Here is a 16253-nt window from a genome sequence, read left to right as displayed (position 1 = left end):
GACACCCTACCGTCCCTGCTGCCTTTCTCCCAGGCACTCAGAGAATTCCTGGCATGGGAAGTAAGGGGAGGCTGGGCTTATTTTTTTTTTTTTTAAGGAATGTAGAAATTGCAGATAAGCACAATAAGCCTTTTCATGTGCTTGTCCCCACAGTCCCTGCACTTTGCTTGGGGAATCCAGAGGTCTCTGCTCCCACGCTCAGCCAGCCTCTGGCAGGGTGCTGGGAGTCATGTGCAGAGCCCTTCAGGCAGGTCTGTAATGAAACTTGCTAATTAGCAGGAGGAAGAACCCATCTTCTCACGTTCCTCATTCTGCATGTTCTCCAACTGTCATTTAAAGGTCATTTCTGGTAGTGGCAGCCAGCAGCTGCAGAAATGTTATCACTGAACACATCAAGTTTCCTTGCATATTACTCATCTTCTACTTGTATCTCTACAGGATGGAAGAGACGGTCTGGCATGCCAGTAACTCTCCCCTGGTGTGGTTCTTATTGTAGCACCTTCAGTTCCCAAAAATCTCTCTGTGGTGGCTGAAGGGAACAACACGATGCTCATCTCCTGGGGCAGTGTCTCTGGACAGCAGGACGAGTGCCAGCTGTGGCTGCGGGATCCCCACAACAGCACGCTGCCCCGGCGGCACACTCTGGACAGAGGGCAAGTCCAGCACCTCTTTCAGGGGCTGATCCCAGGGAGAAACTACTCTGTGTCCTTGAGCTGTGTGGCCGGGCCCTACTGGAGCAGCACGAAGCCCTTGGCTGTGCCGATGGGTGGGTACGCGCTGCTGGCGCAGGGGGGAGTGCAGGCTGGAAGGGGGAGAGATGCCTGGGTGGCCTCAAGACTGGATCAGCCCTTGAGGGGCAACAGAAGCATGGGAAGTCTTCATGGTGGGAGATAAGGAAAAACAACAAGGTGACTGTCTGGTAGCCATCGGCTCCCTAAGCTAGCCCCATCACAGAGATTTCACATCACCCTGTGGCCTGGCTACCTGTGAAGCAAAGAGGACACTGCAGAGCTCTCTGTTTGTCTGCTTCTCCCATAAGACTTCTGCCCAGGCCCTGACCCATTCACCTTGTCCTGTGGCCCTTGGCACAGAAGGCTCACAGATGTCCAGCTCTGCTCCTCTCCATTGTCCCTGACAGGCAGTAGAGGACCACAGGGGCTCTGGACTGATGCATGGGCTGAGGCTGGGATTTCTCTGATCCACTAAGTCCTGCCATATCTCCTTCACAGCGCCAAATCCCGTGGAGGATGTGCAATGCCTACCTGAGTCAAGGAGCCTTTACTTGAACTGGACCAGCTCTCCTGGAGATGTGGAGGCTTATGAGGTGGTGACAGAGAGACTCTCTGATGGAATTCCCACCTCCAAGTATGTTATGAGAATCCCTACGAACGAGGCCAGTGTGGAGGGGCTGGAACCAAACTCATCCTATCAAATCATTGTGAGCACAGTGGGCAGGAACACAATGAGGAGCCAGGCTGTGACTCTGCTCTGCAACACAACAGTGGAGGGTGAGTCCCCTTCTTTCCCACAGCCTTGCCAGAGAGCCCAGGAGAAGACACTCAGCTTTGATAGTTAAACTTGGCTTCTCTTTCAGATGTCCATGAGGCCCGTGGGGTCCTGCACTGAGCTGCAGTGGGCCAGGGCTCTGGGCTGTGGTGCTGGGAACAGTGTATGGTGAGTCTGTGGGAGCAGGGACACACTAACAGGCTGTGCTTGCTGGTTCCTTTTCCAGCCCTGCCTCCACCCCTGCGAGCAGACGTCTTCCAGGTGGAGGCCAGCTCCACAGTTATCATTTCATCTGACCTGTTCAGCGAGGAGAATGGCCAGATCGAGTATTATGGTGTCATTGCTACCACTAATGATTCACGTAAGTGCCCCTGCACGTCCCCATCTGCAGTGGTTCCCTGGAGGGCAGCAGCTCCCCTGGACGTCGCTTTGGGACTACCACTGTCACCTTGTACTTTCCCCTTCAGTGCTGAGGCCCACCCAGGAAATCATGTCCAGCACATGGTATGACCACTATTATGGGACAGAGGACTCCTACCTGGCTGTGCTAATCCCCAATCCCTTCCATCCGAGCTCCAGGAGCTCCACCGAAACCTGGCGAGTGCCAGTGGGAACAGAGGAGTGCGGCCAGTCCAGGGCAACATGCAATGGGAAGCTGAAAGCCAACGAGCAGTACAGGTGAGAGGCATCAACATCCTCCTGAGGGGAAGGGGCTAGAGGAGAAAAGGAACTGCATGTGTCCCTGCAAGGTGCCACCAGCCCCTGGATGTCCCCTCATCCTTGTTCTCCTCAGAACCCCAGCAGTGGACCCCAGGGGCTGCTCCACCAAGTGGTATTTGAGGGATACAGGGGCTGGCACTCTGGAGAACATCAGTGTAACTGGGCAGGGAGGGGAGAGGAGAGACGAAAGCTGAGTCTGACAAACGTGGCTGACTAGTAATAGAAGCTGCTGAGAGTCTATCTGGACTTCTGTAAAGCCTTTGACACAGTCTCCCACAACATCCTCCTCTCTAAATTGGAGAGATATGGATTGATGGGTGGACTGTTCAATGGATGAGGAACTGGCTGGACGGTCATGTCTAGAGGGTAGAGGTCAATGGCACAATGTCTGGATGGACACCAGTGACAAGTGGTGTCCTTCAGTGGTCCATACTGGTACTGGTACTATTTTTTTATTTATAAGAGAGTAGAAACTTACTACTGGTCTCTTCAAACAACCCTTTGGAGGAGAGCTGATTCCCATTTGTGCTTTCTGAACATTTCCTCATGTTCTCCTAAGCAAAACAAACTTGTCCAAGAGTCAGAAAAGGGAGGAAAGACCATTTCTAGGCATTCCATAAGTCCTTACCAGAAAACCAGCTTCTTCCAATACAGCATTTTAAAACAGAGTCAGCTGTCCTGTTCCCTTGGGAGTTCCTGCTGCTGGGTGCATGGGTGCTGTGCCCAGTTCAGATTGTCCCTGATGGCAGGACTCTGCTTTGCCCCAGGTTCAGCATCGCTGCCTTCACCAAATACGACCCAGTAGCCCCCGCAGTGACGTTCACCATGTTCTCAGGTAAGATGGAGAATGTCATCTTCCCTTCCCGGCTGTGTAGGTTACAGATAATTAACAACCTGGTAATGGCAAGAGAGAGAGAGATCACAGGCTGTAGCTGATATAATAGAGAAAGTGCAGCCACTTACTGACTCTTACCTCTGCCCATTCTATCCATTCTATCTCTTTTTTATTCCAGCTGCTGGATCCAGTGCAGATGCAACTCCATTCTCAATTCCAATAATTGCTGGAATCATTGTGGGATTTCTCTTGACACTTGCAGCTATTTTTGCTTTGGTCTACTGGAAACAGCTCAGAGCAAAGAGGTGAGGATGAGGTGACTCTTACTTGGTGGGTCCAGGCTGATAAACCCAGCCTTCCATGCCAGTCCAGGAGGAAGAGCAGTGAGAGGGTATAAAATATTTAGGCAAACCATGACACCCGCTGGTGCAGTCATGCTTGGCAAGCACAGAAGAAAAAGGCAGAGGAGAGAGGGGAGCTGCCTATGTGCCATTAATTCACAGAACCCTGCAGGTGTGCAGGGTAGTGTCCTGATGTGAGCTGTCTGGTCCATGAGCCAGCATCATACCATACACTCACAGCAACATCTCCCATGCTTTGATTCTAGAACCAAGAAGAGCAGCTTGCCCCAGGAAATGGTGACCTACAGCTTGAGGTGAGTGCTGGGGTCTTTCCTCTGTGCATGTCCTGGCTGCAAGTCCCAGGGCACTTCACCTTCTTCCTTTCTCATGCTTTGGCTCGGGAAAAAAACAACTCTCTCTCCTCTCCTTCAGTTCTCCCTTGTTCAGTATTTATTGCTCAGCTCCATTCCAAGTCAATGCGTTGTCCACACCTCCTCTGTAAGGCTTCTGCAATAGGAGAGTATCCTCATCATCCTGAAACCCCCTCAACATTGAGCCAATGCTCTGTTGGACCCGCTCTCCTGGGCAATGATGAGGGCTACAAACCGTCCCTCTGTGTGTGCATCCCAGTACTGCGGGTCTCCAGGCTGGGCTGTCTCATTGGCCACCTGTCAGACCCCCTTGTAGCTAAGGCAAGTTTTCCTCTGGACTTCATTTCATGCAGAAACATCCATCGGCCAATTCCTATACAGAACTTCAAGCAGTACTATGAGATGAAGACAGCAAGTGGTAACCAAGCCTTTTTCCAGGAGTTTGAGGTGAGATAACACTCCTGCTAGACATGAGACTTAACTTCCCCTCTAGGTAGCTCATGCCCCAGCTATTGGGTGGCCTTGGTGGACTCCTTGTGTTCAGGGACAGTAACCCATCTCTCTAGCAATCCAGGCACCCTACTAGGCAGTCTTGGAAGCCAAAGCTTGGATGGACCATGCGATCAGGCAGTTCCTATACTCAAAACCTGTTTTGTTCAAGTTCTGGCAGAAACACGTGTTGTCTGTGGCGTGAGCTTGAACCAATACTGTCCCTCGCTGCTGGTGGAAAAAGCTAACGGCCCCTAACCTGGACTGGAGATGAAGATGCCGAGTGGTGTTGCAATGAGATCCACCTTGACAGTGTTAGAAAAGAACCTGCAGCCTAAAGGGGGCTGTGAAATTCCCCTCAGGCTGCATTCGCTGGCTCACACTGCCAACATCTGCAGGCTCAGAACTGATCCGCTGCCAGCACCTTTGAAAGTCCCATCATCAACTTCAAACCCCCCTCAAATCACCCTTTTCTGGCCTCCTGAGTGAGGACAGAGGCAGAAGCAGCGCAAGATATTTCTGTTTTCACAGCATGAGGTGTTTCTGTTTTCTCAGAACAAAATGCTCTGAAATTTTTGATTTCTTAAAACGTTTTTGGTTTGTTTTGGTTTGGTTTTATCAAAACTTGTTCTCAGGCCTACTTTCTTTTAAATACAAACAATGCTGTTGGAAAAGCCACCTATGGTTCAGAGTTCACAGGCCATACAGCGGGAGGAGTAGAGCAGTTCCCTGTGTGTAGGTGACCCCCCTGAACCACCGGAGATGTTGGCCGTGAGCAGGGAGCTGGGCTGACCAGGAGCAATCCAGAGAGACTTTTGTTCTTATCTTCTCCCTGTCCCACAGGAGCTGAAGGAAGTTGGAAAGGAGCAGCCAAAAGTGGAGGCTGAGCTACCAGAAAATGTCTCCAAGAACAGATATCCCCACGTGCTGCCCTGTAAGTGCTGTCTCCTCCCTCCTCCCCACAGCATCTAGGGTGGGAGTTTGCACTGCAGTGTGCAGTAATTCCTTGTCCTTCTTAAAGTGGGGAGCCCAGAACTGGACATAGTACTGCAGATGGGGTAGAGTAGAGGGGAAGGAACAACCTTCCTCGACCTGCTGGTCACACTTTTCCTAATGCACCCCGGGATACCATTGGCCTTCCTGGCCACAAGGGTACATTGCTGACTCATGGTCCACCTGTTGTCAACCAGAACACCCTAGTCCTTCTCTGCAGAGCTGCTTTCCAGCAGGTCAACCCCAACCTGTACTGGTGCCTGGGGTTATTCCTCCCCAGGTGCAGGACCCCACACTTGCCCTTGTTGAACTTCATCATGTTCTTCTCTGCCCAGCCCTCCAGCCCGTTCAGGTCCCCCTGAATGGCAGCACAGCCTTCTGGTGTGTTGGCCCTTCCTCTCAGTTTGGTAGCATCAGCAAACTTGCTGAGGTGCACTCAGTCTCTTCATCCAGGTCATTGATGAACAGACTGAACAGGACTGGACCCAGTACTGACCCCTGGGGAGCCCCACTAACTACAGGCCTCCAACCAGACTCTGCACCATTGATCACAACCCTCTGAGTTCTGCCATCCAGCCAGCTCATGACCCATCTCACCGTGCATTCATCCAGCCTCCACTTCTTGAGTTTGCCTATGAGGAGGTTGTGAGAGACGGTGTCAAAAGCCTTGCTGAAGTGAGATGGCCATGTCATGGTGAGGAGCTGTCTTGGAGATCACGTGTGTATGGTCTCTTCCAGATGACCATTCTCGCGTCAAGCTGAGCCAGCTTGGGGAGGACCCACACTCAGACTACATCAATGCCAACTTCATGCCTGTGAGTGCCCTCTTGCCTTCTTCACAGACACATGGCCACGGGACACCATCAGAGAAACTCTGTCTGGATTGAAGTTGTGAGGGCTGACGGGCAAGAGCTGCTGCTGAAGCCACAGCTGGTACAGATTGGCCAGGAGTTGTGGTCAGGTGGCGATGTGTAGCTGCCCTTCAGCAGGGGTTGATGGAGACCATGAGATCGCAAGTGCTGTGAATGCAGAGGTGTGAGTGTGGGAGACTGGCAAGGCTTTCTGCTTTCTTCTTGAGGACTATCCTCTTCCCATCCTCTCCCAGCTTATTGCCCTGTCTGTCTGTCTGCTCTTTCTCCTTCTGGTCTGTGCAGCTGCATTTGAACAACCCTGGAGCTGTGCCCACACCCCCCACCCAGGAGATTTTCACAGGTAACAGGCAGGGCACGCAGCATGCAGGTGCGGGTGTGTGGATCCGCGGGGCATGTGTGTGTCCAAGGGGAAAAGGAGCAGCCTGACACCGTGCATGCTCATCCCACCTCCAGCAGTGACTGAGGAGCACAAAAAGGACCCAGATCTGTCTTCCCTTGGTTAGGCTGAATGAGGAACTGCTTGGAGGGAAATGGTGAGGGAGGTCACGTCTTTATGCCAAGTACGTAGAAAGCATGTGTTGGGCAGCAGGTGCTTCGTGTGAAATCAGATGCTTCTGAGATCAGCTGCCTGGGAAGTGTGTCCACATGGGCTAAGGGCAACGAGCACTTCTCCCTCTACCACAAAAGCAGAGCAGGCACCGACTCTGTCACAGGGCAGGATCCACCTGCGTCGGCAACCTGCCAACTCCTCCTGTCTGCCTCTTGCTCAGGGCTATACATCCCCACAAGAGTTCATCGCTACCCAAGGGCCCTTGAAGAAAACGATAGAGGACTTCTGGAGGCTGGTGTGGGAGCAGAACGTGTGCAACATCATCATGCTGACAGTGTGCATGGAGAATGGCCGGGTAGGTCACCACTGCTGGGCTTCCACGTGTAAGATCCAGCAAAGCCCAGACCTGATCATGTGAGTTGAGCCCAGGACTGGGTTTGCTCCCTCCACCAACCCTGGCTCAGATGTCGCTCCAGGGTAAGCGCGGGCCACACAGCTTCCCTGACATGTGGGCTGAGGGAACAGAGGCTGAAGCGTGCAGCTCGGTGTTAGCTTGGGGTAGGAAGGGGCAGACGTGGAGCTCAGCTGCAACCATGCCCATCACCCTCAGATATTTCTGCACATATAATCTGAAATTACCTTTTGCCTCTGGATGAGCCAACTCACATGGACTGTTCCAACAGTCTCCAGGGATGATGGGACCCACACAGGTCCTTCTCTCTGGAAGAGGCTGAGACCCAAACAAAGGGGCAGTGGGGAAGCGCTGTGGGCAGGGGTAGCACCCCTTCCTGCTCCCTAAGACCTGCCCTGGCTCCCTGCACAATTGCTGCTCTCCACATGCTCCCAGCAAGCCAGGAGATCATACACTGGGACCTGAGCCCTCAGTGGTCTTACTGGGACCGTGTCTTGCCTGTACTCTAGGTCCTCTGTGATCATTACTGGCCATCCGAATCTGCCCCAGTCTCCTACGGACAGGTCCGGGTCCACCTCCTGATGCAGAGCAGCTCTGAGGAGTGGACCATGCGCGAGTTCAAACTGTGGCACGTGAGTAAGGATCCAAGAGGAAGGGGCTTCAAGGACCTGTCAAGGGCTGGGGCTTTGCATGGGATGCAGTGGTTTTTGTCCTTGGTGGTGGTGGTGGTATAATCTCCTTTCCCTGCCATTAGTGGGGTTCAAAGACCCAAGCCCCTTCGGAGCAGTCTGTCCCTCTCAAAATGTATGACCCCTGCTGTCCACCCTCGCTCTCTCCTTCCCACGTCCCTGCACTGGGGCACAGGCTGCAGCTCCAAGGGCATGTTCCCCATCCGCCAAAGGCAGGTCTCCTCCTTGCCACCTCCACATGCCTCACCATGGCAAGAGATGGTGGAGGAGGACAGGGGAGCAGGAGTCACCAGTCAGTGCAGCAGACCTGGTGTTGGCTGGTCACCGCAGCTGAGCTGGGGGTCCCCAAGTCCCCGGGTGCTCCTGCACTGTGGGGTGCATGCATGTCCCTGTCCCATCGGGCTGCATGTCAGTCACCAACATCCCCCTGGCAGGAGGGTCTCCGGGCAGAGCGGCACGTGTCCCACCTGCACTACACTGCGTGGCCTGACCACGGGATCCCGGAGTCCACAACTTCCATTATGACCTTCAGAGAGCTGGTCCGGGAGCACATCCAGAGCACCAAGGACGCAGGACCGACCCTCGTGCACTGCAGGTGCGGCTCTGCGCTGGGGAATGGCCGGAGGGGATGATGGGAGGTGGCATGGGGATAAGTGTCCTGCTCGTGCACAAACCAGGAGGGAAAGCAATGCCCGGGAGACTGGTCTGTAGAGAGCCTCCTGCTTGGGCGATTGCAGGTTTGCTTGCACCCTGCCCCACAGTCCCAGGGGATGCGGCAGCTGGAGATGCTCAGCACCAACCCAAGGAAGCCTGAATGGCTCCTCAGCCCCACACTGTGCTGGGACCAGTGCCCCAGGGTGCAGCATCTGGGAGCCGTTTCTAGCAGCGGGAGGGGAGCCCATCGGCTGTGGCATCAGGCAATGTCTGACCCTGTCTGCCTGTGCTCTCAGCGCTGGGGTGGGCCGCAGTGGCACCTTCATTGCCCTGGACCAGCTGCTGCAGCAGATGAAGCAGGAGAAGGTCGTGGACGTGTTTGGTGTTGTTTACACCTTGCGGATGAACCGTTACCTGATGATTCAGACGCTGGTAAGGCTTCTGCTCCCCCACCTCCAGGGCCGTTGCTCCATGATATAAATGCTGCCTGGGCTGGCAGACAGGTGAGCTGGCCGGGCAGCCCCAGCACCCCCAGACTGGTCCCCAGTCTGACACTGTGTCTCGGTGCCACCCAAAGCAGCAGCTCAGCTGCAGTGGAAATTGCTCAGCTGTGGGCATCTCCAGGAGCTTTATTCCCTGCCTGACCCACAACAGCAACATGTAGAGTCTCAGTCCTCCCAGCAGGCTCAGAAACACCCCAGAGCATCAAGGAGTAGCATCCGACCTTTGCAGGCAGTTCTTGACCCACACCATTTCTTTGGCCTGTGATGGCCACAGCCCAGTTACTCAGGGCTGGGACAAGTGCCAGTACTACCCTTCAGGACAGACAGACAGATCCAGTGGAGCGATCCAGGGGCTCTGAGACTGAAGAAGCCAGGGCCTTTTGGGCACAGATATAGGGCTTTTGGGGCATGATTGTAGGGCACCCTCTGCCCCCTCGCAGTGCCATACCCACCCCTTCATACTGTCTGCGTGGTGTGATGCTCTGCGCTCCTGTCTGTCTTTGCCTTCCAGTCCCAGTACATTTTCCTGCACAGCTGTATCCTGGAAAAGATCTTGGAGGAGCCACTCCTGGGTTTATCAGGGACAGAGAGGTAAGGGCCTGCTGCATTTTGCCTCCCACTCACCCTGACCCACAGCCCCTTCAGGTGACAAGCTGGGATCCTGACCCCAGCTGCCTTGGCTTCAGGTCAAAAGGATGGGGAAGCCCAGGCTGATGGTGTTTTGAGGGCTGATTGTTCCCGGCAGCATGGGGAGCCCAGTCCAGAGCTAGGTTTGCGTCACTGGGCACACTGGGAGGGCTTGGGGACCACATTCTCCTTTCCTCCAGTGTCAGTCTCCCAGGCTACACCACCAGTTCTGAAGAGCTGCAGAGCTGTCCTGGGGAAGGAACTTCGATCAGCCCCTGGCTTCCCAGCCAGCAGGGAGATGGGTTCAAACTGGAGGGGCTGATGGCAGCTGGGTGGCCTTGGGATGTCCCTTCTAACAACAGGAGGGAGCAGGGTCAGGCTGGGCATGACTTTGCCCATCTACCTCCTTGTCTCTGAGGCTACATCTGGAGGTCACACATCTCTCTTTATAGCCCAGTTGTCCCCTCCCTCATGCAGAACGGGATGTCCTTGTCCTTGCTGCATCTTCGGAATGAGCCCTGGGCAGTGCCATACCTAAGACCTGCCTTTGTCTAGGGGCGAGCAGGTGGCAGAGAGCAGAGGTGGGCTGTGGACCTGCGAGGGCCCCAGCATTTGAGTGGTGAAGGTGCCTGTCCACCTACTGCAGGCACAACCTGGATGCTGCTGAGGCTGCTCACCCTCACCCCCAGTTTCTCTCCCCAGGTCCTGCCCCATCCCACTGAAAAGCTTTGCTCAGCACTACGCCCAGAAAGCAGCCAAGTCCCATATGGGCTTCCTGAGGGAGTACGAGGTGAGAGCGGTCCTGGGCAGGGTGCAAGGAGCGTTGCCGTGGCCATATGCACTGGGGGCACCTGGGGAGTGATTGCACCTGCTCAGGCTGGGGAACACCCAAGAAGTGCCTCCTGAGTGAGTCCCATGCCCCAGTCTCCATGATTTGTCCTGGCAGCATTCCCTCTCCATGGCATGGCGCCCCCAGGCTCATAGCTCCCTCACTCATCAGGGTCTGTCCATGATGCCCTCCTTCCCAGACCTCATTAAGGGTTGGAGCCTACCTGAACACCGTTATATTACAGAGAGGTGCAGCCGTGCATGCATGCACAGCCATGACCACCCCTCTGCCAGGCCAGGTGTTCTCAGGAGTCCCCAGTTACTCCTGCTCCTCTGGATTCTCCCCTGCTCACCGCTTCCTCCACTCTCTCTCACTCTGGCAGACCCTCCTGGAGGTTGTCAAGGAAGAAGCAAGCTCTGCAACACCATCTTCAGGCAATCAGCACACACGGCCCTCTTCCAGCATCCTCCCATGTAAGTGCTGTGACACCTTTCATTCCCTTCCTTCCCATACCTGTGTATAGACAGGCTGGGCCAGAACTGGTGCTCCACAGTACAGGAAAATATCCTGACACACTGGAGTGAGTCCACCAGAAGGTTACCAAGGTGTTTTGGGGGTGAAGCACATGATGTATGGGACTGAGATAGGTAGGTTTGTTAAGCCTGGAGGAGAGAGGAAAAAGGGGAGATCTTGCTGTCTTCAACTGACTGCTGTGAGGGTACACAGAAAATGTAGTCTTCTCAGAGATGCACCCTGGAAAGACAAGAGGCAATGGGCATGATTTGGAAGAGTAATTCCACTTAGTATAAGGAAAAAGGAGTCTCCATGAAGGTGGCCAGACACTGGAACAGGGGCCCAGAGCATCTGCAGTCTCTCTGTCTATGGCGATATGCAGATCTCCATTGGCCAAGACACTGAGAAACCTTCACCACACATATTCTTTGATCAGGAGATTGGGATAGGGTCCTGTCTTTTGGGGACCGATGTCCATGAGCTGGACTAGAGTACTGCAGAGGGAAAGCGACTTTAAAGAGAAACGGTGAATGGGGTGTTGGGTTTCTGCAGCTGATGGTCTGCAGGAGCTGTGTGAGCACAAGGCTGCCCTGGGTCCCTCCACCTCCCACATATTTTGCAGATGATCGCTCCAGAGTGAAGTTTTCCCTGCTGGAACAGGGCCCTTTCTCAGGACTCCTGCAGGTGTGGCAGGTCCCGGTAAGTCATAACCCCACAGCCATGCCCACCCCTGTGCTGGGGTCCCCCTTCCTCACTGTGCCCCTGTTCCCTGCTGCCTGTGAAGGGACACTGAGCATGTGTCTTCCCTCACCAGCCCAGTCTGGGCTGTCCTCACTTCCCCCATTCAGTCCTTTCTCCTCTCTCTTTGCCCCTGACCTGCTGATTTCCCTTCTTTTCCTGGTCTTTCCTGCAACCACCTGGGCTGACAAGGTAACTGTGCCACCCTCTCAGCAGGAGAGTGATGGTCTCATTCCCCACTCAGGGCTACAGCTCCAGTCGGGAGTATCTGGCTGTCCAGGGACCTGACAAGTTGACCATGGAGGACTTCTGGACCCTGGTGTGGGAACAGGACGTTCACACCATCCTAACACTTCTCCCATGTCAGGAGAAGGGGGAGGTAAGGTGCCGTGCCTGCCTGTGCCGTGGCAGAGCAGGGATCTGTTCAATGGAGCTGGAAGCTGGCATAGCTCCAAAGCTTGAACTGTCATTGCTGCCTCCTAAAGCCTGGGTGCAGATCCAGCTTGGCTAAAGCTGAACCTTTCCTGTGTCAAAGTGCTCCCACTGCTTGTCATAGGAGACAGGTTCTGTCTGCCCACAATGCAGTCCATAGCCATGGACTCTTCAAGCTGCATCTCTACGGCACCCAAGGACAGCAGCTCCCGCTTCTGTCCATCTGAGGTGGAGAGTGTTTGCTGGGTAGATTCCCACTGCCAGGCAGCTCTGTGTTAACAGGGAAACTGGCTGAAATCTGCTCTTGTTTCCAAAAATTCCCCCAGGGTTTAGGCAAGGGAAGAACTGTCATGGTGGTGGTGCTCTTGGTCCAACCCCATCACAGACCCTTGCGATGGTGACTGATCTGAAATATGGCAACCATCAACCTGAAGCCAAACTTGCTGTTGTGTACAGGTCCCAGGTGAGGTGTGCTGGCCCCTGGAAGGAGACTCCCTCTGCACAAAAATGCTGACCATCCAGTGTGGCACAGAGAAGCTCGTCTCCGGATGGAGGTGCATCCAGCTCAAAATGAAACACGTATGTGTTGATAGGGCTGGCCTGGCTCCCACTGCCTGGGATGTTCTTCACTGCTAGGAAACAGGTCTGTAGGGGCAAGGGCTGAAAGGTCTGTGGAGAACTGGCTGAGCTGCAAGAGCAGAATGCCAGCAGTTCACAAATGCAGGAGGGAACCTAGATTGCCACATCCAGAAGAACATCTGAGTGGACACAGCAGATGCACAGGAGAGGCTCGCAGGCTTCCCCTGCCCTTTGCTGAAAGGTCTTTCTGACCCTCTTAGCAAAGGCCCACACAGTTCTCAGTCTCCCTCTGAAGGGGCAGGTCAGGGTGCCGTGGGGAAGGAGAGCACATTGCCAGAGGCACCATACCACCTGCAGGGAGATGGGCAATGCCCCAGCAGAGATTGCCTCAACAGCTTTACAGAAGCCAGCAGTTAGCTCAGGAAAGCCTAAGGATTGGAGAGGTGGAACCCTTCTGCATCAAAACCCACTCGTCTCTTCCCAACAGACGTGTCAGTTATTCTTTGTGTCTCACCAGGAAAAGAAAGCAAAGGAGAGGCAGGTACAACAGTTCCTATACATGCTCTGGAGCAGCAAGAAACAGCCAGATGTCCAGAGCCTGGTGGAGCTCCTCACTGCTGTCAGACAGTGCATGCCCCACCGAAAGAGAGCCGGTCCTCTCCTGCTGCACTGCAGGTACATCACGTTGCTGCTCTGTCCATGGGCAGCCTCCCAGAGCTGGTACCCACCAGGCTGCACAGCACCCTGGCATGGCCACCAGCAAGCCTGCGCCCCTCACCAAGGACCCCAGTGTTTTGGGGCATGTTGAGAGTGAGTCCATGAGAGCCAGGGAAGCTTGGGAGGCCAGATGAAGCAGTGCTCTGCCAAGCACTTGGGAGAGGGAAAACAGGGCTGGGCTGGGGCAGGCATGGATGGAGCTGGCATTCCTGGGCTGAGGTGCCCAGGCCATGCCCATGCTGACGGCTGAGATGCTGGGAGCAGCCCTGACACCCTCATCCGCTTGCAGCTGGGGAGAGCGCACAGGAGCCGGCACAGCCGGCACATGGCAGAGCTGCCTTGGGTGAGGGACACAGGGCAGGCTGGGTCTCCAGGCTCCTTCAATGGGCACTTTGGGGTGCCATGCCCCTGGTCAGCATGGGGATTTTAACTGCTAGACCTGGGGTGTATTAGAAGGGGGTGGTCAGTAGGTCAGAGAGGTTCTTCTTCCTCTCTACTCTGCCCTAGTGAGACCACACCTGGAATATTGTGTCCAGTTCTGGGCTCCTCAGTTCCAGCAGGACAGGGAACTGCTGGAGAGAGTCCAGTGCAGGGCAACAAAGATGCTGAAGGGAGTGGAGCATCTCCCTTATGAGGAAAGACTGAGGGAGCTGGGGCTCTTTAGTTTGGAGAAGACGAGACTGAGGGGTGACCTTATTAATGTTTATAAATATACCAAGGGTGAGTGTCAGGAGGATGGAGCCAGGCTCTTCTTGGTGGCAAACAATGGTAGGACAAGGGGTAATGGGTTTAAACTGGAACATAAGAGGTTCCACTTAAACTTGAGAAGAAACTTGTTCCCGGTGAGGGTGTCAGAGCCTGGCCCAGGCTGCCCAGGGGGTTGTGGAGTCTCCTTCTGTGCAGACATTCCAACCCGCCTGGACACCTTCCTGTGTAACCTCATCTGGGTGTTCCTGCTCCATGGGGGGATTGCACTGGATGAGCTTTCCAGGGCCCTTCCAATCCCTAGCATTCTATGATTCTATGATTCTATGATTCTGGGCTCACAGTCCCCTAACCCCACCATACTCAGTTGCTGCATATTTTCTCATGGGGCCTCTGACTTCTTGGGCTGGTAACCACTTCCAGAGAGGTTCAGTTCAGCCTCTCCTGGCATCAGTGACCATGCCTTGTCCCTTGCAGTGGTGACGTGAGCCAAATGGGGACGCTCATCTCCCTGGATTGCCTACTGCACCAGATGAAAGCCGAGAGAACTGTGGATGTCTATGGGGTGACCCTCCAGCTGGCAAGAAGCTGCTGTCTCATGACCCCAACGCTGGTAGGTGGGAAGGAGGAAGGGTGGTGGGCTGGGCAGAACAGGACATCCATGCTGCCCACTCCCCAGGTGCTGTCTGCCACCTGGGAGCCCATCCCACCTACACAGGTATTTATTCCATACTTCCTCTGCCAGCCACCGAGGGCTGAGGGCACTCTCTGTTCCCAGGGAAGAGCTTTCCTTCTCCTCATTTCTGGAGTTAAAGTAGGTTAAATTGCATATGAGCTCAAGATAAATATAAGTTATTCTTCCCATCCTACCCTAGAAAGCATGAAGCACAGGTTTCATCCTACACAGCAAACCTGCCTGCCCACTCCTGGCCTCTGAACACGGCTGTCAGCCTGGGCATCCAGAACCTGCCACGTTTACCCTTGTCTGGTGCCTTTCCCTGCCGCACCCCCGTCTGGAGCCTGCTCCTCACCCCTGCTTGCTGCCAGCGCTGGTGCTGCTTGCGAGGGGACGCGCTGCCACGTTTGTGCTGCCCTGCAGCCGTGTGGACCGCGGTGCCGCAGCCGTGTCCTGCCCTGCCCTGCCCTGCCATGCCAGCACAGCCTCCCAGGCTGCCGCTCCGGATGGGCGCTGGAGGCGCAGATGCTCCCCAGGCGGTGCTTTCATTTGCTGAACGAGCTGATGCAGCATCCCTGGAAACCCTTCCCACAGGGGACAGCAGAATTAGGGCAGATCTCTCCGGGGCTCCCCAGCTGCAGAGCTGCCTGCAAGCAGCTAATCACATTCTTAATTAATGTGAACCATGTGCATGTTGGGAGCCGGAGGAGGGCAAGGCGTCCGCTGCCCCTGCTTCAGAGCTCTTTTGTATTTCAGCAGCGGTCTTGCTGAGCAGAGACACAATGTGCCCATAAAGGCACAGCAAGTGCCGATCAAAAGCCGCTGCCCCACTGAGCGGGGGCAGCAGAGGCAGCTGCGTCCCCACCTTGCCGCGAGCAGCGGTGGCTCTGATGGCAGCGGAGGACGGGCAGGGCTGCCCTCCAGCCCACACCGCTGCCGCGTGGCTGCCAGGCCCTCCCACCACCGTGGGGGCTCCCCAGGACCCCTTTGTCTCTGCCGGCTACGCTCTTGTCATGCTGGGGGCATCAGATGATTTTTTGGAGGGGTTCGTAGCCAAGCAAATGGGGAGATGAACCTTTGAGGGACTGCGTGTGGGTAACCACCAGGTATTTAAGCATCCCCCCGCTCCAGCGCAGCCTGTGTCTCTGGAGGTGTGCTCCTGCATTTGTTCAGGCATTGAGTGTGCCTGGTCTGAAATCAATCCTGGGCTGTCACTCCCGATTTCACAATCAGGCTGGGATCATTGAAAACATGCTCTGGTGACCTGGAACCACAGCCATTGTGTGATCTGTGGCTTTCCCGGCCCTTCGGTGGGGCTAAACCCACTGCCCACAGGGGAGGAGGCTCCTCGTGACTTGCAGCTTAGCCAGCGCATTAGCGAGCTGTTCGGGGCCCCTCTGTTGGGTCCCTAATCCGCCCTTCCTGGCTACCATGTGATTTCAACCCCACAGCATTTGCAGGCTGGCCCTGCCCTCCAGCTTTGTGCATTGCGTACAACCCCA

The 16253-nt window shown here is 55.0% G+C and overlaps 1 protein-coding gene across 1 annotated transcript in view; it reads left to right on the top strand.

Moving 5' to 3' along the window:
- Positions 1-16253, top strand: part of LOC308048944 (receptor-type tyrosine-protein phosphatase V-like) — a gene marked incomplete at its 3' end in the record, with an annotated part of 32556 nt that overhangs the window by 15477 nt on the left and 826 nt on the right. Inside the window, exons 17-38 of the mRNA XM_080358270.1 lie at positions 497-766; positions 1230-1508; positions 1733-1867; positions 1974-2184; positions 2994-3061; positions 3240-3366; positions 3669-3716; positions 4127-4220; positions 5106-5196; positions 5994-6070; positions 6898-7032; positions 7599-7721; positions 8213-8373; positions 8729-8864; positions 9447-9526; positions 10265-10352; positions 10774-10864; positions 11527-11603; positions 11887-12021; positions 12531-12653; positions 13171-13328; positions 14553-14688. Of these exons, the coding sequence (XP_080214396.1) occupies positions 497-766; positions 1230-1508; positions 1733-1867; positions 1974-2184; positions 2994-3061; positions 3240-3366; positions 3669-3716; positions 4127-4220; positions 5106-5196; positions 5994-6070; positions 6898-7032; positions 7599-7721; positions 8213-8373; positions 8729-8864; positions 9447-9526; positions 10265-10352; positions 10774-10864; positions 11527-11603; positions 11887-12021; positions 12531-12653; positions 13171-13328; positions 14553-14688 (2843 nt within the window). The remainder of the gene's footprint in view (positions 1-496; positions 767-1229; positions 1509-1732; positions 1868-1973; positions 2185-2993; positions 3062-3239; positions 3367-3668; positions 3717-4126; positions 4221-5105; positions 5197-5993; positions 6071-6897; positions 7033-7598; positions 7722-8212; positions 8374-8728; positions 8865-9446; positions 9527-10264; positions 10353-10773; positions 10865-11526; positions 11604-11886; positions 12022-12530; positions 12654-13170; positions 13329-14552; positions 14689-16253) is intronic.

Source organism: Nesoenas mayeri, assembly GCF_963082525.1.
Source record: "Nesoenas mayeri genome assembly, chromosome: 23".
Taxonomy (NCBI): Eukaryota; Metazoa; Chordata; class Aves; order Columbiformes; family Columbidae; genus Nesoenas; species Nesoenas mayeri.
This window is presented reverse-complemented; position numbering and strand designations above follow the sequence as displayed.